Genomic DNA, 26,355 nt, shown 5'->3' with positions numbered 1-26,355 from the left:
ATCTAGTTTTCTATCTGCAGGGTAGGGCAGGTTTGTTTGTTTTTGCATGGAAAGAGAATTCAAATCCTATCAGCCCCCCACCACAGAGGTCCAATCCAGGCATTTTATCTTCTGCTTTTGAAAACAGTATCTAAGAGACAGCTTTCTGAAAGTCAGAGACAGGTGTGACAGTATGTGTGCATGTGTGTTTTTCAACAGGCTGAAAACACTTAGCCATATACTTGTCATGAGTGATTTCACTAGACTCTGAAAACAAGGCAGATTTTGCTGCCTGGGGGAGAGGGGGGGGGAGAGATTCTCAGGCTGGCTGCTCAGAACAATCCATTTGTTCCACTCCATGATAACTGGCATAGACCATATGCTGGGCAGTTTGCCACACTCACCCCAATTGACTCGGCATGCATTTGCTCCCCTCCCCCCCAACCCTGGCAAGCAAATAATGTTCTTAATGCGCTATTCAAAAGGAGACATCTTGTATTATCTCCAAAATAAGAGGGTGAATTCTTGAGGGGCGTACCCATAACAGTAGATCCACAGAAGCACAATGTCAGAATTTAAACACAGACCTCCCCCTCTTCTCCAGGGGAAACTCTGCAGCCTCTCCCAGAGACTTTCTTTGCACACATCCACGGACTGACAGCCTTTCTCCAAGTATCCCAGCAGCCAACAAGCATTTTTCATCCTTCTGTTTCCATCTACTCAAAATCTGCTGCTTCCTGCTTTTTTGTTCTAAAATGCAGCAGACTTTGCCAAGCAAGCACAGACCCAGAAGCACAAGGCAAGTTTTATCCTGTCTGAATACTTCTGACAGGAGGAGTTGTACTTAACTCAAAACTTGCTTGCATTCTCAATTTTAAAGGGCCAGTTCTTCCAAGTTTTTGATGTCTCATCTCATCTGCTTTCTGTTTCTTGTTCCTCAGGTCCACAAAGTTACCACAACTGCAATTAAAAGAGAAGTACTTCAAAATGTCAACACTGCAAATACCTGGCTATTACTCTAACAGCGTCAAAGCCCAGCTGGTCCAATCTAGGAAAGAACAGGCTAACAGTAACACAGAACCTCTAGACTTGAACCCCAGAATACAGTCTGGCACTCCTTATCTTCTAGCATCCCCTGGAAATCTGTGTAAGAGTGAACACCTGCCAGAAGATTCCTGAGCATAAAGATCAAAGCACATGTAAAAGTCCTTTAAGAGGCACTCGTGCTGGAGAAATGGAGCTAGCTGGGTCTAAAGAACCTGTTTCCCCTACGAAGTAGTTCAGTCTGGGTCCAAACTTTGATAAAGTCAGTTGCTACTAGCCCTGGAGCTGTCAGAGGCCATGCAGCCAACTCCCTCTCTCCCATTTCCCCTGCCACCCACGCCTAGCCTCCTACTCCATAGATCATTCTCAGCATCCTTTGCTATCCCTAACTGCACCGTCTCTCCTGTAATAATTTGTTCTTTCCTACAACCTCCCAACCAAAGCAGGGCTGCAAGCTTACACACACACACTTTAATCCTCTCCAAGGAGCTCAGAATGTTATACCAGATTCTCCGTTCTTCATTTCATCCCCACAAAAACTCTGTATGGTAGATTAGGAGGAGAGGGTATGATTAGCCCAAGGCCACCCAACAAGTTCCTATGGCAGAGGGCAGATTTGAACCAAGGGTTCCCAGATCACTATACTGAACACGACATCAAAACTGCTTTCTCTGAAAGTGTAGGAACAGCCCCGCTGGATCAGACCAACAGTCCATCTAGTTCACCATCCTGTTTTACCCAGTGGCCAACAAGCATGTAGGCCAAAGCCTCCTACTGTCATCCCTAGTACTGGTACTCAGAAGGTTACTGCCTTTGAACATAGAAAGGTCCAGTTAGTGATCATGGCTAACAGTTATTGGTGGACCTTCCCTTCAGGAATGTGCTTAAACCTCTACATCCTATGGCAGGGAACTCCAAACATTTTTGAGCAAATAAGTACTTTCTTTTCTCTGTCTGGTGTTGCAACTGGGTATAGGAAAAACATAGGGAAAACATACAGAACAACAAAATGGGGATATCGTACAGATAACAGAATGAAACCTTAAAGTAAAAAGGGAAAATTATATATATAAATATGACCGTTTGGATATTATTTTTCCCTAACCTGGCCTGAAGAGAGATATATTTCAGATTTCATTTTGTAAGCCGTGCTTTTCAGTTTCATCTTATTATTGGTAGCATCTGTACAGGGACAAGAAAATGTGCTTCTGTTAAGGCAGCAGGAGCAAGCAGGGTGGGAGCAAGCAAGAACTGGGTTCAGACACACCCAAAATCACTCCACAGGTTGCCACGACCATCGCCACCCCCAATCCTCCATCACGTTTACAAAAAGAGCAATACAATGAGTGCACCCTCCACAGCCCAAGACTCACTCCATCTGCAGCAATCCTGCAGGTGCCCCTTTGAACCAGATCAAAGAGGGTTGTTTTTGATCTGGTTTAAACAGTAACATTTTGCGAAGCCCATGAGACGGGCTCACAACAAACACAACTTCACACAGAGTTCCCATTCAAACTGTTCCATTCAAACAAGGGGCTTCCTGCTCTCTAAGCAGGGAACAATGCCCCCACCACTTTCTGTAGAAGCATACATGGTTATGAGTGTTGATTATTCCTTTGTTCCTTTTATACTGTTTAGTGTTTACATGACACCAATGGAAAATCAACACTGTTTTAAATGGGAAAGATTCATCACGGGAAAAGAGAAACGGGTGTAAAAATAAACAAATTTTCATTTCTTAAGAGGAAGAAACAACATCAAAATGGGAATGTGTGAATCAGATAGCTTTCAGAATTCAACCTTTTCTGTAGCTGCACAACAACATCAAAGCACAGCTATTCCTTTGGATTTCAGACAGCATCACACAACCATTTTCATGGAGTCCTCTCAAGCAGTTAACACTTCCACTCTTCATCCATCGAGTCCTTTGGCTTGTGTGCCTTCACTTGACCTAACACCACTCTTCTCTAATCAGTGAGGCCATGCAACCTTCCATTTTAATTGAACAGAAGATACTGGTGAGTGGCACTTCTCAAATTAAAAATTGTTACCTTTCCAAGCAGGACACTGATACTCAAAGAAATCACGAAGGCGATCCTTCTGGTCACAATCAACACTCCATATCTGCTAAGTGATGTTCAATGTAGCTTCATGAATATGAAATGTTTCATTTCGAAAGGATAGTCACGGAGACTCAGCTTGCTTTCCAGCCACCATCTTCCTGATTTGTAGGAATGCAGGGGGAGAGGGGAAGGTAGCAGTCATGTAAAATTTCCAGACATTTTGAAGCCACAGTGGGAAAACACACACACACACACACACACACACACACAGAGAGAGAGAGAGAGAGAGAGAGAGAGAGAGAGAGAGAGAGAGAAATCTGAGGGTGGGGGATTGAAATATATCCAATATTTACTTTCCTATCAAACCTAAACGTCTTTTACTGATTGAACAACATGGTGTGTGTCATTTATAATTTAGTGTGGCACTGAGGCAGCAATGGAGGCCAGAGAAGGCCTTACCTCCTGGGTAGAAACATGACAGCCTCAGCAGGAGTAGGGGTGAACCATCTGCAAAACAGCCCCCGCCCCCAAGCCACTGCTGAGCATAGCAGCAGAGGTTGCAGGTTTGCCAGGCCAGGGTGTCAGCTGGGAGCACAGTGGGCAGCAACAGTCTCTGGCTAGCCCTATGCAAACCCAGCTGGGGTGGGGCAAGATGAGAAGTAGAGGTGTACAAGGCTCAGAGGAGAGAGGAGTCGTGCTGGGTTGGCCAGCATGTATGGAGACCCAGTGATAAAAAGGGAGATGTCAAGAGAGACCTGGGAGGAGAGGAAGGCAAGTTGGCTGGGAAGGGCTGAGAAGACACAGAGACGGGAGGAGGAAGAACCTAGAGGAGGGGCTGGGGCCTTGGTTTTAAAAGGGCAAAGCAGGTGGGTGATGGGAACCATGCTTGTGTAGATAGCCTGAGGTGCGGTTGTTGGCAATAAAGAGAACTTTTATGAGCATTATTGAGTCAGGGTGAGTCTCTGTGGACAACTGAAGACACTTACCACTGTCCCACTGCTCCTTGCAAAACCATACTTAATTTGTATATAATGTAAGGAATTTAAAGGTATAAATGTCTAAAAAAAATTCAAGTGTGCCCAATATTTGAAAAAAAAATTGCAAACTGTTGCAGCCTGTACTACCAGAGTACATGTATCTTTAATTTTGCCAACAAAAAGGTAGGAAAACAATAAGAATTAAAGGTAGAAAACAAATTTTGTAGTAAATATAAGAAAGTATATTATTTTGACAGAAATTCTCAGGGTCTCAACAGGTTAGACTGCCATCATATTTGGATATTAACTTTTTGAAAATTCTGAACTCTTTAATAATGTACTATCATTAGACACAGCTTATTAATTGTTGCTAAAATTCTTACATTTAAACAAAAAAATCTTGAAAATACTGCATACATCTACAATATAACAGTTTTTTGTGAGTGCTCCCCAAGTGCTCAGACTTTTCATGCTTTGGAATGAGAGAAACATTACATTAGACAAGGTTTTCTCACTTAAAAAGAGAAAATATTTCATAGGAGGGTTTTTTTCAACGTCTCCTCAAAATTTCTCATTTTTCCCTTTGAAAAACTGAAAACATCTCCTCAAATACCACCCCCCCCAGCCCCAATTTTTTACATTTTTTCTGGGCCCTCACATCACTATAAGATGGGGCAGAAGTGTCTTATGCTTAATATTTTATGTGGAATAAATACAAATACTTTAACATTACAAATTACAATACAGTTATAAACACAATGCTGTTTGCTGTTGTAGTTCTGCAGCTACGGCAAAATAGGGCACATTTGTGGGGGGGGGGGAGGACCAGACAGAATATTTATAAAATATGAAATCTGTAACACATGAAAGAGAATTCCATTTTCTCCCTGTGCCATAATCCTGAGAGTCTGAGTTGTGGGCCAGTGAAGCACCGGCCCACAACTAAAAAAAAAGGAAGCCCTTAAGCATGCAACACATAATTAGCTTACAGAATTCACTGCCACAAGATATGAGCCCTGTTCAAAAGCTAGAGTAAACACATACACAATTTACATACAGTGTACACTTGATTTTTTTCTTTATATGTGTGTTGAGTAATTCTCATGCCACATTGGACACATGTACTGCTAAATGTGTGACTGAAACCTCTGATATGGATATTGGTCCTTGGTTTTATTTATAAAGTGAAAGCACGCTGGCTCTTTCTGGTTGTATATGCATTCACTGTAACATTCAGCAGGGCTAAAGTAATGACTTTTTAAAGGACTGGGGGGAAATCATGCTAATGACAGTTGAATGGAACTTCCTTATACAGAGGAAGGATACATGTGAATGTATGATACCAGAGATAAACAACAGGGGGTACCTGTTACCCTGTTCTGCAAGTATCCCAGACACCTCCAACCACTCAGCCACTACTTGAGGAAGAATATGGAATTAGATGAACATTTAAGTCTGACCCAGCAAGGCTATTTTTATGTTCTCACAGAATCTGAGAAGTCTGCCAAGTGCCAACCCTAGGAGGTAGAATTGTCACAGAATATGGGATCTTGAATAGCAGTAGTCCAAAACAGAGAAGAGAATGTAGTAAGGGTCCCCAATGAGGTATAAGCGAAGTAAATTTTTCACACGTCTTTACATAGCACAAAACTCACAGAACAATGGCGTCTTCATGGCATGATTTCTGACATCATCGCGCCACGATTCCAAAATGTGAAAACGGCCCCCATATGCCTGCAGCACAGCATAGGCAATCAGAAATTTAAAGACAAAGAGAATCAGACCTGTGCTGAACCACCCATTCTTCAAGCAAGCTACAGTGAAAAAAAAAAAGAAAAATGTAAAAGAAACCAAATTATGGGATAGATATGAAACGGCCTATTCTTCTGGTTACTCCCTGTCATATCATATAATCAAGCACATTGCAGTAATTATTAAAGAGACTGCCATCTTTGCAGAAAGAAACTGAGAATAAAACTTTCCTGGGTTTTTTTTTTACCTGACCTTAACATTTTTGCAAGTATAAACCCTTCCACTTGATGCTCTGATGCTGCTCTTCCAAGTGGTATCCTTGACAATCACCAGCTAACCTTGTCAAGGAAGGGCAGAGGTAAGGAGGTAGGGGGAGAATCAGCTAGAAAGTGACAAGTTTGACGTCCTGTCGGATGCCTGGTGCTCCGATCTGATCACTATCACGGGCTTAACCGGTGTTCCTGCACACAGCAATGCAACCCAATATCTCCAAACCTCAGCCAGGAAAGATAGCAGCTGTGGAAAAGGCTGCTACAACCCTTGCTTTGGCTCTTGCAAGCACGTTCTAGATTTCCTTGTTTGTGATCAAATTTCCAAGCACGTTAGACAGAAGGGAAGAGAAACTCATACAGGAGCTTCAAATGCATTATTGACATAGTGATAATTTTTCCCAAGCAAACAGAGCCAAAGATGGGTCTGTCAGATATGGAAGGGAGAAAAAATTGATGGGAGACTTTGTGGTGAACAATTTTATGTGAGATTTCTTGGTAGACAGGTCAATGAGAATGTCAACCCAGTGTGCAGCAGCAGTGGGGGAAAAGAAAATGCTCTGGGATGAAAACAACATGGCCAGTATCATAACACTTCTATGTAAATCTACCGAGAGGCTACATTGGGGGTAAAAACAGTTTTATTTAAATTGACCAGCAGCTCTTTGATGCTGAAGAATTCCAAGCACTTTAGAAACCAGGTGAAAACACCCCAATCAGGTGAAAACAATAAAATAAGAAACACCATTGTCAACAGAGGCAGCCCACTAAAAACAAAATCAAATTTTACCATGAAAAGTCTGGTGAGAGAAAATCTCATTTCTTACCCTCTAAAGTAGACCAGTGGGATAAATTTGCCAGTGGGACAGTTGGGGCCACTACTGAAAATGTCTTGCTCCTGATAGACACCAGTCTGGCATGGAACAGATACCACCTATGGGCAATATCCTGTTCAGAGACTCGGAGGCAGATCTTAATTAGCAGGAGGCTCTGTACAGGTGCTATATGCTTCCTTTCACATCAGAAGATTAGCAGAGCATTCTGAAACGGAATTTCCAGGCAGTCTTCCCAGGCAGCACCACAAAGAGTGTATTGCAGGAGTTTAATTTAGATGATACCAAGGCACAGACAACCCTGGCATGACCCCAATCCAACAGCATACAATCTCAGTGCATCAGCAGAAGCTGAAAAAGTACCCCCTATTAACAAACATCATCTAAGGCTCCAGGAACAGATCTGAGCCCGGGATTGTGCCTACACTTCCAACCCAGTTCATCAGTAAAAGTATAATCCTACCCAGAACCAGCACTGCACCAACTAACTGTTCTACCACGTAATTTACGGTCATCAGTCTTTATCGTGTAGCTCTTCCATACTCACCCTCATCCAATCCATCAGTTCTCTCCAGACACTTGAAGAAACTGCTTAGAATAAAAGGGACTTGGGTTTCATTATTACAGCAATTATTACTTTGTGCTGCATTTTATTCTTTCAATGTGTGTGCCCAAAATTCCACACAAGTGATCATGCATACATATTCATGACCACCATCAACCAAAAATCCACATTTACTTCCAACCCTGGCAGGAGGCCTGCACCTCAAGGAGGCTCACCGTTTACCTGTTTCTTCCTATGGGGGCAGGAACATTACGACTTTAGGGACAGTTCTCAGAAGACCCAGGAGGGCATATCAGAGTCACACGTGGCTCCTAAGCCACTGAGTAGGTATCACCAATCTAATCTTATCATTGATCTAATCTTATTAATCTTATACTGCTGCAGCACAGTGGTTAAGTGGTTCAGCTGTGAATCAGCAGAGCACTCTACTGGTTCAAATCCCACTACTGCCATGAGCTCAGTAAGCCTTGGGTAAGCCACTCCTCTCAGCCCTGGCTGCCCAGTTGTCTTGTGGGGATAATAATAACACTAACTTGTTCACCGCTCTGGGAGGGACAGAAATCTGTCTAGAAGAACGGTATGTAACAGCAGTTATTATTATTATGTACAGACATAACTGCACCTACATTTATTCGTACCACTCTGGCAGCTAGACCACTCTGTGTACCCCCAAAATTTCAAATTCTCTTAACTAAAACACCTTGCACAAAATATTTCGTAAGCAGTTATATACATGCATTTAGAATATTTATATACTTCCTCTCCATATAGCTCAAGGTGGTTAAAACAACCTTAAAATACTGACAATTTAAATTAGAGCACAACATTTGAATCTGCATAATGTAAAAACCTGATTTTCTAAAACCCGCACATACTTTCACGCTGGTTAGCATTAAAAAGTAAAGCCTTTAGTTATCTAATTGTTTTTTAAAGCATTGTTTTTAAAAGCAAAAGCCGATACATTTCAGGAGCATTTATTCCCACTTGCTAACCTGTAAAGACAGTTATTTTTAAACACATTTTAAAAGGGAGGGGATTTTCTCACCCCTTTTTGCGAAATCGTGAGGAAATATATCCCTTTTAGCATGCACCACACTTGAAAAGGTTACTCTGGCCTTTTCCAAATACCACATGCTGAGCGCCACGCACAGCGCTAATGACTCCGAGGATGAACAGGTACTTTCTAATACATCTTAACCTTTGAAAAATGGGGCCCTCATTGTCTTACCTTCATAAGCAGTTTGCTCACCCTGTGTCATTTCTCTCCTGACAAAGGCCATCCTGGTTGAATATATGTACAGGATGTAAAGCTTGCTTGTCTTTTGTTAGCAGTTTAAGGGGAAATAATTATGCAGTGATTACAAGGTGCTAATTTCCTTCCACACACACACACACACACCCCAACACCACCACCAACCCTGGCTACTAATGATCAGGAAATATTTCTCTTCTACATAACTCCTTAAAAGAAAAAGTTAACACCTCCTCCTCCTCCTTGCTGATAACAAAATCCCAATTCAACATAGGTCCCTTCCCTCTCTCCCTCTCTCTCTTTGAACTCCACAATCTCAAATTTCAAATGGCCAAAACCAGGCCTAAGTCGCAACCGTGACAGAGAACAAGGTTTGCATGTAGAAGGTCCCAGGTTCATTCCCCGCCATCTCCAGTTGGAAGAGTCTCAAAGGCATTTTCACAAAGTCTTGGGGGCAGGAGGGGAAGGGGGAGGACTGCTTTCAGTTAGAGGAGACAGTACTGGGCAACCATCTCATGACAATCATTTGTGTGAATTGTGTCCCAAGATGGAGGGAACCACACATAGGTCTATAAAATCTTCTGTTATTTTAATTCATGTATTTGTTTTTGGACAACTGGTTTTTAGGTGGGCACAGGTCTCCATCCTTTTCATGCTTAAGTATGATTTCTGTTTCTTCTTGCCCTTCCTTCTAATCCCAAACTAGACTCCCACATATTGGTTACCAACTTCTTCTTGCTCAGCATCATTCTGCTATGCCCAATGGTCTTTGTTTTCCATCTAGTCATTTTCAGGTAAACCTGATACAACACCAATAACAGAGGTACAACTCAAAAGACTTGGGAATACTATCGAATGAAGAAATTACCAAGATGGCCAGAAACACTTTTAAAGCCTTAATCTGGTCTTCCCAGAGAAAAACAGACCATGCCACAGTCATGCATATCTCAGTAATAACCAGACTGTACTAGTCTCCCTGTGGGCCTGACTCTGAAGGTTGTCCAAATAGCCCAGATTTTGATAGCCACAAAGAACATACAAGACCAGTGGTTCACCAACTGCACTGGTTTCCACACTTTCTGAGTTCAATTTAAGGTGCTGGGTTTAACCTTTAAAAGCCCTTGACAACTTGGGCACAAAGTACCCATAGCACTTTACTCATAGGAACCTGCCCACATTTTGATAACAGCAGATGGTGATATGTTGCAGGAACCTGGATTATTGGATGGGAGGTTTTCATATAAATTATTTTAGCATTACTATCATTAGCAGCTCTTGAACATTCTTTTAGAACAGGAAGGTGGGGCAGAACTTATCCTGATTTGTTAATTAATTAAACACTTGGCACACATTTTGCAAGTAACTCTCCAAATGCGTCTACCTGTTTGGTTGGTCTGAAAGGGAAGGAAGAGGGGAGAACTACCAACAGTGCAATCTTAAACAGAGTTACACATAGTTGAACGACCTGCGAGATCGAGTTGCGGAGGTTCCTGCTTCAACAGTGATTGGACGGAACTCCCTGCTCGGACCCGCCGCCTCCGCCCAGTAGTCGCACCGCCACTCGCATAGCCGCGCTGCCATGGCTTCGTCTCCTTCCCAGGTGCGCCAGAACTACCATCAGGACTGCAAAGCGGCCATCAACCGGCAGATCAACCTGGAGCTTTACGTGTCCTACGTGTACCTCAGCATGTCCTACTACTTTGACCGTGATGATGTGGCTCTGAAGAACTTTGCCAAGTACTTCTTGCACCAGTCCCGGGAGGAACGAGAGCATGCAGAAAAGCTTATGAAGCTGCAGAACCAGAGGGGTGGTCGGATTTTCCTCCAGGACATCAAGAAACCAGATCATGATGACTGGGAGAGTGGGCTGACGGCAATAGAGTGTGCTTTGCACTTGGAGAAGAATGTGAACCAGTCTCTGTTGGAACTGCACAAACTGGCAACTGACAAAATTGATCCCCATTTATGTGACTTCATTGAAACACACTATCTGGATGAGCAGGTCAAATCTATCAAAGAGTTGGGTGATCATGTGACTAATCTGCGCAAGATGGGGGCACCAAAATCTGGAATGGCAGAATACCTATTTGACAAACACACCTTGGGAGAAAGTGACAATGAGAACTAGAAGCCTGCCATTAATGCCTCACTGGGACTTGAGCTTTTTGTTTGACCATGCATGTTTCTTTGGTTTATCCCTAACACTGTCCATTACTGGAAAATAAATCAATTTTATTGTGTTGTACCTCATGCCCAATAAACTGACTTGGTTCCAAGTGGAAAAAAAAAAGAGTTACACATAGTTACTCTGTTTAGGATTTGCTCCCCAAAACAGTCTTCCAGTCTCTTTCCATTGACTTGGTGACAAGGTTGTACTCATCAAGAACAACCAAGCTGGGAGGTTATGTTCTTGCAACATCCAACATTAACTGTAAACATGCCACAATTCTTTCATTTAACTGACAATCCATGTTTCACAATCATGCACTCTGTTCTGAGAAAGAAAAAACACTCCCAACGCAGCTGTCACTGAGCAAATAGGAAGAAAGTCTATTACACTATTCAATGAAATCTCAAAAGAAAATAAGTAAATCTGTATCTTATAATAAAGAAGCAACAAGTTTAAGACATGAAAGAGTATTCTGCACAATATATGAACCATCTGTGAAACTCACTGCTACAGGATGCAGCCATGGCCACAAGTGTAAAGCAAATAGACAAAGGACAAACACACTGGATACTACCAGCTGTGACAGCCAGTTCAACATATATCCAGAGATCAGCAAGGCAATCCTCTGCAGAGTATATCCTTCTAAGCCTACTGACTGCAATGGTCTTAGAAAAGTATGTGGGTGTCTCATGTTAGTAAATGCTATAGACTAGCAACAGGAATGAATATTTAGAGAACTTACGGCCACTGGCTAACACAGGGAGGCAGAAAGCTGAGTAAGCTGCTCTAGTAAGAGGACTGTTAACTTTTTAATAACATAGGAACAGCCAAACTGCTCTTGTCATCTGCATTCATGGAGACTTCCTTCTGATTCATTTGTTTGTAATGTATTATAATCTATAGGTATATTTGCCGCCTTGTAGTCAGTTTTATATGTTGCTCTGAAATTCACCAAAAGAGCAAATACGTCTGACAAGTTCTTAAGAAGGGGGAAGAGATGGAGAAAAATCAATAAGAAATCAACTATGATTAATGCTGTCTGACAATTTTTTTTGCATTAAATCCCATTCCCGTGCTTTGAAGCATGCAAAGCGTGGGGGGGGGGAGGGTCCTATGCTCACAGAAGTGTGATTGGGTACATTATTTCTACTTACATGGAGGCCAAGATGGAGAGGGAGGGAGGGGATGCTGCCAAGAATTAAAAATCACTAAAATCATCCAGATGATAAAAAGCGTTCTTTATTCAAAGTCAGGGGGAAGGGAAGGGAAGAGAATCATAAAGGGTGCATCAAATCCTGCTTAACACTAACTTAAATCACTCTCTCTGGAGTGTCTGCTTTTGAAAAACAAGAGTTTGGCACAACTGGAGTACAATTTAAGGGAAAAAGACACACAAACATGTGTAATCATCCAACCCAACTCCGTCTCCTCCTGAGAGACAAATACTAAGATGACTACACAAAGATATCTTAGTCAACTTGTACAGACATTATTTTCTTCTGTGTAAAATAGCCACTGGCTGTTCATGAAGTGGAAGCGTTCAACACCCACTGAGGAAAATAAAAAAAACATCTCAGTCATTTTTTTGATAATCTAATATGTCTAGAACAAAACAAAAGACTAACAACAAAGGAGGATAATGGAAATCCGTTTGACTTACCTATTGATCATGACCAACTCAATAAATATGGTTCACATGCATAAAACTTGTGGTTTGCATAGCCCATTCAGAAATAGGCCAAGAACAGAAAAGACACCTTGGCACTGGAAAGTTTTCTGCAGTTAGACAGATGAACCAAAGCAGAGGTTTAGGAGAAAAGACAGCAAGGGAGCAGCTCAAACACAGGCCAGACCAGAGAAGCTTTACTTGGAAGGAATTTAATACAGACACACAGATAGAACTTTCTTTCATTCTCCCCCTGCCAGTCAGAAAGCCTGGAAGATACTAAAAAGAACTATGAGATATTCCGTGATTTCTGGGTTTTACAAGATGGCCAACTATTTGAAACCCTTAGAATGAGACCCTAACACCTAATAAGACTCCTCAGTTATGCCTTAAAAATAAAATCTTTCAAATTTGAGTATTTTTAATGTTCCAAGGGTAGAACTGTTAGATAAATTACCACAGTTAACAAGAATACAAGCGCCACAAAGAAGTATTTTTATTTATTTAAATTGTCTCTCACCCTGAACACAGTAAAAAATACTTAATTCACCTCCAAAAAAATAAAAAAGACCCCTCCCTATGCAAAAACTTCCAACTGCCCAGTCACTTGCCAAAAAAACCACCCCCTCTTAACACTTAAAAGGTCTAACACTTCGCGGGGGGCGGGGTCTGAAAGCTTAGCGACAAAGAAGGTAAGGTTAGCAAAACTTTACCTCTTCTAGTAGGCTATTCCACACCCCAACCAAGAAGGCACAAATTCATGCAAGAGGAGGATCCTAGCCATTGGGGGCAGCAAGTCATAGCCAGGTACTGGAACACAACTGATACATAGGTCCTGAGAGAGATAGTCATTATAATACAGTTGCTTTTATATTTTATTCTTCTTCCACCATGAGACTCAACTTGGCATACACAGAGGGTTTATCAGAGTTCCCCATCCTGGCACCAACCAGATGTCAGCTTCAGCAAGGTGCCTGCATCACACACCCTCCAGCCATACATACCCTGGGACCTACCACTATAATGCATGCAGCAAAAAGATAAAACCATAGACCCAGCAAGTAAATGGTAAATAATTTCACAGAACATGAGCAAACCGAATGCATATTGCTCCTGGACCCTGTTTATTTTTAATTTAAAACATTTATTAGCTGACTTTCTATCTTGCAGGAACTCAAGGTAGCTTAAAATAAGACAGACAGATTAAACATAAATATCTTAAAAACCCTACTATTCTGTTGACTAAAATCATTCACAATAGGTACACTAGAAAGCCACCTGCAATCAGATGCAACAAATACTCTCCACATCCACTCAAGAGCCAGCTCTTCATGAGATCTCAGCAATTTAATAGAAACAAAAAATGCCGCAACTATTCCTGTTGCAGATGTTCCCAGCTTGAGATACTGACTTCGTTCAGGATGTCTGGAACTAAACTTCACCGACAGGCATACCTCCTGGTATGGCTAATCTAATGTAAACACACACAAATCATGCCACCTCCATTGTTGTAGATGATATTGCCAAGTCAATATTCTTCACATTGGGATCCTTCTATAAGGAGCATTTATTACTGTTTCAAGTCTGCCCTGAGGCAAGCACCTTTCAGCATGAAGAAGCAGAATTCAAGGTCAAACATGGAAGCCGATTAGTGTTCGGTAGCTTTACCATTATCCCCAGCACACAAATAAATCTTCCATGTGCCATGTATCTCATAAAAAACCACACCCTTTTAATCCAGATAAATTACTCTGGAATTATTGATTCTGTACGTGTAATAACCAGTGTGCATTAGATCTCTACTCCATGCACATGCTGGCTGAATACAGTCAATAACTTAACTCCCTGCGAAAGCAGGGAGGGCGGAATATAAATATAATAAATTAAATTAAATTAAAATTAAATTAACTAAAGGGCAAATTGCTCAACAAGCCTTGCCTGCAATTCCTTCATGCCGCTGGCTAGTCATTCCAGTCATTCCAACACAGAAATGTCTCATATCTCTTACAGAAACCCAGTTTGGTGTAGTGGTTAAGAGCATGGGACTCTAATCTGGAGAACTGGGTTTGATTCCCCACTCCTCCGCTTGAAGCCAGCTGGGTGACCTTGGGTTAGTCACAGCTTCCAGGAGCTCTCTCAGCTCCACCCACCTCACAGGGTAATTGTTGTGGGGATAATAATAGCATACTCTGTAAACTGCTCTGAGTGGGCATTAAGTTGTCCTGAAGGGCGGTATATAAATCAAATGTTGTTGTTATATATCAATATATGCAATTCTCAACACGGCTTTATCTGTGGATACTTAAATCTGGAGATAGGGACCATAAACACATTAGATCTTTCTACAAACTTAGGAAAAGTCACTCAGCCAGGCCCAGAGGCAACCATGTGGCAACTCACCACTATTCAACAGCAGCCACCACACAAAAGCCAGTGTAATGTAGTTGTAAGAGTGTTAGGATCTAGCAGACCCTGGTTCAAATCCCCACTCTGCCATGACTGGGTGACCATGGGCTAGGGATCCCAGACCCCCGGTGGGGGCGGGGGATCCCCTGCCCCCGCTCCCCGAACCCTACCACCACTTACCTAATAGGCAGGGGGATGCGCACCTTCCCTGCCCCCCCCCGTGGCGCTGTGCAGATCAGGGCTGCTGCAGAGCACGGGAGTGCTCACTCCGCAGCACCTGAAAACGGGCCTGATCCGTGGCAAAACAGGCTCGTTTTTGGGCGCTGCGTTGCACAGGAGAGCTCCTGCGCTCCACAGCACCTCAAAAACAGGACCATTTCAGCATGGACAGGGCCCATTTTGAGCCCCTGTGGAGCCTGGACATGCTCCCAGGGGCTGCGCGATGACGTCACTTCTGAAGTGCTTGTGGGGGCGCGCGCACTTCACACACGTGCACCCCCTCTCCTCCAAGTTAAGTGCCATGCCCCTATCCCCCCCCCCAGAGGTTGAGGGGGCCTGGCAACCCTACCATGGGCCAAAACCTCATTGTTTTTTGTAAATTGTTTTGTGTAAATTGCCTCACAAGGTTGTTGTGAGGATAAAATGGAGGAGAGGGGAACAATATAAGTTGTTTTGGGTTCCCACTGGGGAGAAAGGCAGTGTATTAAATATATAATAAATAAGGCTGAAGATTTGGTGGGCAGGAAATGTTGGTGGGTGGTAGTTAAGGAAGTAAGGAAAGCTGAAGATACAGGGGCTGCCAGGAGGAAGGAAAAAAGAAAAAGTGTAGAGAAGAGCATATAGAGAAAAATGAGGTGCCCTCCATAAGTCCTTGTGGGGGCCTCACCATGTAACTGGCCTGGCCCAGCAACTGGCACCACAAAACTGGGCCACAGTTATCCCACCCAGAACCTGCCAGAGAAAAGGAATGAAAGAAAACTGAAAATGAAGGGTGGGGGGGAAATAAACATAAGTTGGCTGTTAGGTGGGAAGGAGAGAAGGGAGCAGGAAAAGGGGGAAGGGCGTGGGAGATTTCAGGGAAGAGGAAGAAGAAATAGTGGTGGAGGGGAAAATTAGATACCTTCTGCAAGTTCTTGCTGGTTCCTTGCTTGTTCATTCAAGGCTGGTCTCCGATTCATGGCTCCCAAATTCTTAATTTACCACATCATGTTCTGGTGCTTAGAGTGCCAGACTCGACCTGAGAGACTCAGGGCCAAACTACAAGTGATGAATGACACAGGTTGGAGTCAGCTTCCCTCAAGTTTTGATGGGAAATGTAGGCAGCTTGGCGGAATGCTGGACAAGTGACAGTTGAAAAGTCCATTGGACAATAGTCGGAGAGCCAAGCTGCAAGACCAGGATGCCTACATTTCCCATCAAAACTTGAGGAAAGCTGACAAGTGTCCAACCTGTGTCATTTGTCACTTGTAGCTTGGCCCTTAGGTTTGATTCTAGGGTTGCCAGATCCAGGTTGGGAAATTTCTGGAGATTTTGGGGGTGGAGACTAGAAAGGGTGGGGTTTGGGGAGGGGAGGAGCCTCAGAATGGTATAATGCCATAGAATTCATCCTCCAAAGCTGCCATTTTCTCCAGGGGAACGGATCTCTATGGCCTGAGATCTCACCTGGAGAGCTGGCAACCCTATTTGAATCCCCAGTCTACCATGGAAGCTGGCTGGGTGACCTCAGGCCAGTCACATACTCTCAGCCTATCTTACAGGTTTGTTGTGAGGATAAAATATAACAGAACTAACTAACTAACTAATTAAACAGATTTCTTTGTGTTACTAGCTAGTCATTCTGGTAATTCCAACACAGAGACATCTCATATCTACCCCAGAAATCCAAGGTATCTACAGTATGGCAACATATTCACTCCTAGTCCCTATTCGTGGCTGCCTAATTCTTAATCTATCACTGCATGGACAGCCTCATCCTGTTCAGGACACTCCCTCTGGGTGACTTCATAAGGATAACCGGAAGACCCTCACCTAGCAGAGCCTGCATCCATCCCTCATATGTGTACTACAAATCCTTCCACTTCAAGGTACAACTTACAGTACCTTCACACTTTCCTTGCTTCCGCATTATGTGCCTTCACTGGGCCTGTTGTACAAAAGATTTACCGCTTAATTAATAACTTCACCGTGAGCAATTAAAGGTGTGTTGGAAAGGAGATAATACATTTTTTTTCTGCATGAAATCATCCGTTTTTCCTTCAGTGAACAGCTGAATGCATACAGTAATTAAACAAATGTTCAGTTTGGCGCACAGCATTCCTCTAGCAACTGCGTAGGTTCGCTTACAGCTGAATTTTAGTGCTCTTCATGCAAAAAGCGAGAGAGAGAAGGAGGAAGGCATTTTCTCTCATAAATCCTTCACAATAGTTAGCTGTCCTTGAGAACTGGAAGGCCCTCCACTATATGGAGCAGAAGCCAAGCAAACACTCTTTTGCTTTCCTCTCCTCAGCATCTGTTAGTTTCTTCTTTGGGTGAGAGAGACAGATGAGGGAAAGAAGCACATGAAACCCAAAAGCAGCTCCCATCGCATATAGAGACGGGAGTGTGGTAAGGTAATAAGGCCTATCCAGACCCCAGCTCTCAAAGAAATCACACCCTAGCACTTATGAATAGAAGGATATTCACAGGTCCATCCTGCCTTATAGTGGCAGATAAGACAGCAGAGAGACCTTCAGGCTTGAGGTATCTTGTTTCCATGGCCTAAGTTAAGTATGGTTGCCCAGACAACCTAAAGACACCATCCAGATTCAAATTTATAAAGTTCTTAAACCTCTTTTATGGCCATCTGCATTCTGCTGGAATGGCCGTTGGCTTAGATCGTGTCACAACTGAAGGATCTTCAAGCACATTTTAAAAATCCATCATAGAATCTCACTGTATTAAACTGATCTCCTTTGTTTCTTCATTCAACTACAATATCAACTAGCCCTGCAAGCAGACTTTGGGGCAGCCCATTAATTCTGACATAAAGACTACAGTTTCTGAAGGGATGCCATTGGCCCTCACGTCTATTGCTGCCACACCTCTCAGTTGTGCTTTTGCCACCAAGTTTGGAAATACTGCTGAGCATGTATGTGTAGGCTTTAGCTCCAGCCTGGTTTCATTTGTCTCGTGTTTTTTTTAAAGCAAAACAGCATTTCCACCTGCCCCCATCTCTTTACCGCTTAACTTTTCTAAATACAAAGAAAGCAAAACCCAGCATTAATAAAAGGCAACATTGCAAGCTCACGATATTATTGTTCAAAACTATAATTAGTGCAAACTGTGCCCAGAGAGGGAAAATTACATCTAAATTTTATTGAGAAAGAGGTCAAAGGTACACCTGCAAGGGAAAACCTCTGGCTTCTGAGTCCAGAATAAGACTGGAAAACTATTACCTTCTTATTTCTCATTATGAGCTCAATAGATATCATGTAGGTACCACTTTATTATCGAGGGTGCTGTAAGGAGGACACAAGTGACCCCATTAACATACAGCTGCATTCAAATGTGATAAAAATTCTACTTAACAGTAATTAGTTTATGCAATTCACTGCTACAAGATGCAGCAATGGCCATTAACTTAGATCGCTTTTTTAAAAGGATTACAAAATATACACAGAGGACAGGACTACCAATAGTTTATTGGTAATACCAACTAGAACCTTTCTGCATAGACACAGCACACTTGGGAATACCAGGTACTGGGAACAAGGGGTGGCTATCACCCTGCCTGCCAACTTTCCCAGTGGCTCAACAGTTTGGTTCCAAACTACCTGAAGATCTACGTATACACTGAGATTGTCTAAGAAGGCACTGCTATGAGAATCAGGGCAATTCTCTTCTGCAATTTCTATGAGCCACATGTAGTTATGAATGCAATACTGCTAAGATTTTAAGAGATTTACTGTTATTCTGGCCTTCCCATCACCACTGTACCTTCAATCTGGAGGGTATGATCACCAGATGGGATCCTTGCATGTCACAGTAGTTACTGTGCAGGACTAGGGAGACCCAAGTTCAAATCCAAGCTCAATCAAGAAACTCACTGGGTAACCTTAGACCAATAACATACTCTCATCAGTAACATGTCTCAGAGGGTTATTGTACCGATCAAATGGCAGAGAGGAAAACTACATATATATCTGTCCTGAGAAACCTGGAGGACTGGCAGGATAAAAATGTAATACAGGACAAACCAAATTGGCAAGTGGTGTTGGCAGCCTAAAAGCAGGAGCAACAACCAGGGTGGAGAACCACAATCCAGGGGAAGTCTCAAAATAAGACTGTAAACACTAATGAGATATTAATAAATATATAATAAATAATACATAAATAACTATATAAATAGTGCAAATTGACAAAGTGCTAGTATACCATATAAATACAATATAAATACAATCTTATATCAATAAATACTTCATAGAAAATATCCACAATCCATCTTAAATATTATTACAAAAATAGGAAGATGGCCAATGTAATTCAAACACAATGGTACAAGGTCAGAAAGTCCCATTGTACATCCCAAAGTCTCTAATTAATTCTTTCTTGCTTTCTCCTTATAAGTTTGTGGATATTCCTGAAGGAGACACTCAACTCGGCAGGTTAAGTATCCATCAACGGTATTCTAATACATCTTTCCATGTTCTCTTGCAGGCAGAATCAAAATCATAGGAGAAAAATCTCCTCATGGACCCAACAAGGGACCAGCTACTATTCTTGTTTCGTTTGAAAAAACTTCATCAGGGGTCTTTTACCCAATCCACCCATGCATCCACGGACACACTCGAATGCTTCTGTGTGTCAATCTTGGCGCACCCAGCTGGGTCAGCCGTTTGTTGCATTTGGTTCCTACATGCCCAGGAGAAAGGGTAGGATAAATAATAATTATTTTGTCTCCAGAATCTCACATTGGAGGTAACAGTCCATCGGTTTATGTTCAGGCACATTTATATTGTGTTCCATGTAAGCCACCCTGAGGACATGCAAGCACGACTGAATGCCGTACAGCAACCCTCCCAGGCACTGGGATAAGACAGAAGAAAGAGAACGAGAGAAAATGAGAAAGTCTTCAGTCTTCATCTTTATAATTATGCAGACAATAGCTTATAGAGCAACCTCACTGGCAAATGGCAAGTAAACAGTAATAAGTTAATCAACGCGGTGCAGAACCCCCAAAGATATAAAGCTAACAAAGGGGGGGGGAGACCCCGTAATTTTTGACAAAGCCAAAAGGATGAGTCATAAACTGATACTTTCCATCTTCATCCACAGTTCAATTTGTTTTGCACAGGCTTTGTAAAGGGCTCTTTTAAATCTCATTCATCACAACAAGCAAGGGGTGGCCAAGGCCTCCAATCAACAGGCATGCTATACTGCATGTACAAATGAAGGCGGTGCAGAGTCCTGTAAACTAATGTGACACCACTTGTGACCTAATCAAACTTTAATGAAGAGATGTGGTTGATTTACCCTGGATGCCAGACAATCTTTTGTAAAATTCCTGCATGAGAAACCAGCAAACGTACAGAGAGGAACTGAAGTAATGGGTCCTCTCTGCGAGCTTGCAATGCCTGCTGATTGGCAGTCACTGATGTAGGCATGTTGGGAGATTCTGATGAGGCTGGATGCTACCCCAGGACTGAGGAAAATCTTGCTGCCAGGAAGCCAGCAACAGCCCAAGTCCCATCTGGGCTGTTTGTCTCTTCTCCTTGCAAGTACTTAAACTCTGCGTGGGGGCAGAGGCATATGGGGGCAGGGAAGAAGAGTGAAGCTTGTCTTGCTTACTTAAAACCTGGATGAAGCCAATGGTAAATCAGGAGCAGCCTGGTATCTACTTCTTTTTGATGTTTAATCGTTTCATTTAGGATGTTGTGTTTCAGAATTTTTCTGCAAGCTTCTGGGAGAAAAGGAGTATACAATGCCAGAAAGAACAGAAATGAAGAAAAGAAATATCAAGAAAGAGGATTTGGCAACAGCTCTACCTCTCTGATTGCTAACTTTCTCAATCTACAGGACGCTTTGATCCAGATAACATAGTCTATGACGCAAGTGGAGCTGGTGGGGGGGGGGGCTGGCCAAAAGGGTCTTAGAGAGATTTCATGACCTATTTAAGAGGGAATTTAATGAGCAACATTAATTTGAATACTCATCAAGTCACTGACACAAAAGTCCCATCCCTTGTTCCTCCTCGCCAATCCCCTTCTTTCAGAACATCTTTATTATCCAACTGAATGGGAATGTTCTTTTAGGTTTGGGTTTGTTTGCACACTTGCTTGAATTAGTTTTATGCTGCAGGATGTCAACATACAAAAGCCTTTGTGGCAACAAACACGAAGTGAAGCAACACAGTTTTCATCACCTTCAGATAGGGAAGCTAGAAGATCCTTTCTTATCTTTGTGTTAAGAGGCAGCATCTCTGCTAGCCCGCTGAAGCATAAGGGTGTACTGAACACAGGCGACCAAAGACACAGAATGGCCATGCTATCATCATAAGCTCCTACAGGTCCATTACAGGAGAGGACATCTTTTCAAGCACAATGGTGAAGTGCACAACACCCAATAGTGGTGCATCACAAAACCCATATTCTGTAACTTCAATGCATAAACTGTCGGAGACACATTCATGAACTTAAGAGTTCCCTGTGAAACGGGTACAGGGTTAGTTTTCTGACATATGGTAGATAAGGTGGGCAGCCTGTACCACTGGCAGGCAGGCATGACAGTGCTCCTTAATGCTACAAAACTGTGCCTTGAATATGGAAAACAAAAGTACTAGGCTAGAATCCCTCTTCCTTGCCACCTAATTTTGTAAGAGAACACAGTATTTCCGGCACTGCCAAATCGTTGTCTTTGGCTCAGGGACTCAAGAGTTAGAAGGGGAAAAAATGTCCAGTACAATTCAGCATACTCAGAAACCTTTTCCAGGCCGAGAGAAGCAGTTATGTTAGCAGTGCAATACTTGTACCAGCCTGGGTAAAGAGTGTCCGATACGCAGCTGTCTCTCCCAATCTCCTAAAACTTGATAAAACATAAGCAAAGAGGCCCATTTACAAAACACAAATCTCTTGCAGCACCTGGAAAGCTAATATTTATTATCACACTGAATAGGCTTTCATGGGCTGCAGTCCACAGCACTGATAGGTTCATCATCTCGTTCACAACAGCATCTGCCTCAACAAATCTGTTGACGTTTCACACAGGGCTACAAGACTTCCTTTTAGTTTCTGCTGTAACAGACTAAAACAGCTTACTCTTCTAGAATTTGTCATCAGCAGAAAACGGCTGTGCGTTTATCTCTCTGCAGGATAAATGTCAGTTTTCTTCGAACTGATACAAAAAAGCCCCACAACAATCCACCATTCCTGGCACAGCTGAAGGTAATGAGGAAAGAGAGGAAAGATTAGTAACTAGATAAGAGGGGGGGAAACCCAAATTGATTGTGTGATATCTCAACTTTTCCTTCCACTTCATTAATGAAGATGTGCAGATAAAAATCTACCAAATCAGCAGAGAATAGCGCAGGAAGGGGTAAACAGCAGAGAGAAGGGTTCTAATTTCTTACTGAAGTATTTTCTTTCATGCTTCCTCTAACTCCTGGTTTACAATATGTTCCTTGCAGCAATTCCTGACTGCCGAAGTGATCTGGATCCACTATCCTACCCCAACACAGCAATCTTGCACATTAATTACCAAGCTTTCACTTGAAACAAAAAAGCCTCAGAAGGAAGATAGTTGGAAGGATTTAACAGCTGAAAGGGAAAGGAGATTAGAAAAAAGTTTATCTATGTGGGGAGAGGTTTTCAGAAAGCAAATGCACAATGCTGTCTTATTCTGGATCAGACCAAACTGGACTCTGATCTGGAGAACCATGTTTGATTCCCCACTCCTCCATCTGTAGCCAGTTGGGTGACCTTGGGTCAGTCACAGCTCTTCCAGAGCTCTCTCAGCCCCACCCACCTCACAGGGCGATTGTTGTGGGGATAATAACAACATACTTTGTAAAATGCTCTGAGTGGGCGTTAAGTTGTCCTAAAGGGCGGTATATAAATTGAATGTTGTTGTTGTTATTATTTCATTAGTCCACCTGATCACAGTTTATTCCAGTGAGCATATGTTATAAAAGAAAAGGATAAGAATTTTAAAAAAGAGAAAAAATAAAAGGAAAAGAAAGAAAACAGGTAATGTTGAATCAACCTATTAATGGAGGACTTTTCAACTTTATCTTGAATCAGCAGACAACTCAACCATGCCATCGCCTACCACCAGGTGATGCTTCAATGCAGCACCCACAGGGCATTCTGCTGACACCTGTGAAGACACGAATACACTGCCCACCTTGGCCAACAACATTTACTTCCAAGATAGCTTTCAGAAACTGCTTCTCAGGCACAAACCTTCGGGAAAATTTCTCCGGAATGTATTGCCTCTTTCTCTCCAACCCTAGGAAATCCTTAGTTTCCTATATAACCTTAACCCCTCCTATCCAAAAGCACCTTGACTGGTTCAGAAGAATATTTAATTTACAAAAGACAGCTCTATTAGAGCGTCAGGTCTTTATTAACAGAAGAGCCTTTGACTTGGCAAGCTAATGCTCTTTTAAAGTTAACGAGATACTGTTGGTTTTAGCAGCCTTTTCAGCAAGGCGCCTGAAAAATCCACACATCCCATTACCCCATCATGTTCACCTCATTACCATTTTTTTAATACACTCGAAATATCCATTTAATTACTCATGGTCCCATCAACAGTGTAATATTAGCCTGTTAATGTTAATGAGAAAAACACTAGATGCCCCTTCATTATAACTGACCTTATACACTCTAAAAACAGGCCAATTCCAGATGGCATCCGTCTAAATTTTCCTGATTTGGTATTGGGCTTGACGGTGAATAATTAAACCCTATATCCTGCAATTAGTCATCCATTTATTTAATTTTTTTGGTAGAAAATGTCTACTAGCTTTGTTATATCTGAATTACATTTTTACATTTCCACTCCCACTTTGCAATTTTGCAAAAGTCTTTTTTATGGGGGAAGCTGTTAACCTGCAAGATTTTGCCCCTTTTCCAGGATTTTTATAAGTTTCTCTCCTTGACTCAACCACTCACTGAAATTAACAGGATAAAATTATTGTTTGGACAGGCCCTAACACTGAGGAAGAAATTAGTAAATCATGCAAGATGCATACCCCATCCTCCAACCACACTCCACCTGCTGTGATAGCTGATTGGTGAATCATTATTTATTTATTTATTTATTTTATTTCATTTCATTTTATTCGATTTATACCCCGACGGGCTCATGCATTTCCCCCCTTCTGGCCCTCTTCCATTTTGTTCTAAACCTGCAGAAAGACAGACTACAATTTCTTCCACATAATAAAAATGCCAACTTCAATTCTTGTGTGTTTCTGTAAAAAAAACAAATCCTTGCTTTTAAATCTGCAGAAAATAAGGCAGATCCTTCTAGCAAAATTCCTCCAATTGCTGCTGCCCGTTGTTCTCACCATGCCACCCAACTGCAACATTTTGCACAGAGATTATTTCCAAGAACAGTGATGAGAGAACTAGGTGGTAAGCAAAACATACCACACAAGAAAAAAAAATGAGAAAGCCATCGTTGAAAAGCAGGAAAGTGGGTACCACATGCTGGATGTCACGACTAACCTCCAAGCGGGTGGGTGAAGAACCACATAGCCAGCCCCCCTGGAGCTAAGCACAGAGAGCCAGAGGCAGCTGGACTATCCTCTCCAACAGTTGAAAGCAGACAGCAAGGACCTTGTCCATACAGATCATTTATTTAACAAGGACTTTGAGAAGAGTGGCTGTTCATGAGACCTTTAAAGGTGACTGTGCGCCTATGGCACGTTTCATAGAAAACTGAGACAAAACAAAACAAAAGCAATAGCTGAACACAGTGTGGGAGTCCTGGGTGTTTTTAGGAGGACAAGCACAGTCTACAAACATTCAGAGCTTTGCCCTGTAGGCCTTTCACAGAACTCCAGTCAACATCCAGGGGCAGCCAAAAGCCAGAACAGGACTCCTGTGCATCAATGTAGAGTGGAAGAAATAACCAGAGCACAGTTAGTTAAATCATTCAAGGACCCAGCATATGAGCCTAAGGAGCTGCCTTCTATAAGGCTACGTCATTGGTCCATTCTGGCAGCAGGTCTCTGATTTCCCAGAGAAAGGCTTTCTCTGCCACCTGGTACATGAGGTCCTTTTCTTGGAGATGCTGAGAACTGAACCTGGGATTTTTTTACAGACCAACGATGTGCTCAGCCTCACAGCCATGGCCATACCCCATATTCTGCACCTGAAATCACCTAATAGAAACACTGGTCCAATACTGTCTATGCCAACCTGCAATCTCACTCCAAGATCTCCCATCACAGCTCTTCTACCCAAGATACTGTCCAGAAAAGAATTTAAGACTGTATGCCCACAAAGCATGAGCTCTACCACTGAGTTAGTTATCTGCTCCCTCTCTAGATTACAGAATACTAGTCATCTATTCTGTGATGTGGTAGAAGAATCCTTAATGTTGTGAACTACAACATTTCACAATCTCTCCTGCCCTGTTTCTTATATTTTGTATTTATTTTAAGAAATGAATACACTGCTTCTCAGTTGCAGGTTCCCAGACAGCAAATAATTATTTTAAAAATAAGAAAACATAATAAAAAGTAAATAAATAATAAAATGATTCTAAATAAATAAATAATAAAATAATTCTAAAACAACAGTGTAAGAACATAAAATAGCCGTGATAGATCAGCCCAATGGTCCATCCAGTTAAACAACCTGTTTCAAATACCTAAGATACCATGTCTGCACAGCCCCACTCCTGGTCATTTCCTTTCATGATATTCAAGTTAAGCTCCATCCAAGACATTCTGCTGCCCAAGAAGGAAAAACTAGAAGTAAGGCACCTTCCCCTCACTTATCCTCTTGTATTTGTTATCCTCCTGTACTTGATATTTCAACTCGGCTTATGCAGAATTTTCTAATGGATTGCAACTGTCTTCCACTGAAATGCTCTTCCGTGGCAAAGACTGGCCATCAGAGGACCTCAGTTGCCTCACAGTAAAGGTCCCCCACTGGGATCATTACAGAGGCACTACATTTATCCATATAGAGTGGAAAACCATTAACCTAATGAAGAAACTTGCTCAAATACAAAATAGATATCACCTTCCTATCCAAATGCAAGCAAGTCCTCTTTCTGCTCAACTCCTCCCCCTTTCCTCCTCCCCTTCTGTAATTTTCTGTGAAGATGAGGTAAATGAGTTTCTTCCCATTGAATTTGCGGAAGTGAGTTCTGTCTCACAAAAGCTCA

At 42.3% G+C, this 26,355-nt stretch overlaps 2 protein-coding genes across 2 annotated transcripts in view; one reads left to right on the top strand and one right to left on the bottom strand.

The window, feature by feature from the left end:
• HS6ST2 (heparan sulfate 6-O-sulfotransferase 2) overlaps positions 1-26,355 on the bottom strand; it is a 175,356-nt gene that overhangs the window by 115,854 nt on the left and 33,147 nt on the right. The window lies entirely within an intron of this gene.
• LOC129341543 (ferritin heavy chain-like) lies at positions 10,192-11,010 on the top strand. The gene has a single exon (XM_054996802.1). It carries the CDS (start codon positions 10,314-10,316, stop codon positions 10,860-10,862), a length of 549 nt encoding a protein of 182 aa, XP_054852777.1. The 5' UTR covers positions 10,192-10,313; the 3' UTR covers positions 10,863-11,010.

Source organism: Eublepharis macularius, chromosome 13 (genome assembly GCF_028583425.1).
Source record: "Eublepharis macularius isolate TG4126 chromosome 13, MPM_Emac_v1.0, whole genome shotgun sequence".
Taxonomy (NCBI): Eukaryota; Metazoa; Chordata; class Lepidosauria; order Squamata; family Eublepharidae; genus Eublepharis; species Eublepharis macularius.
The sequence above is the reverse complement of the archived record's forward strand: the minus strand, read 5'-3'. Positions and strand labels throughout refer to the sequence as shown.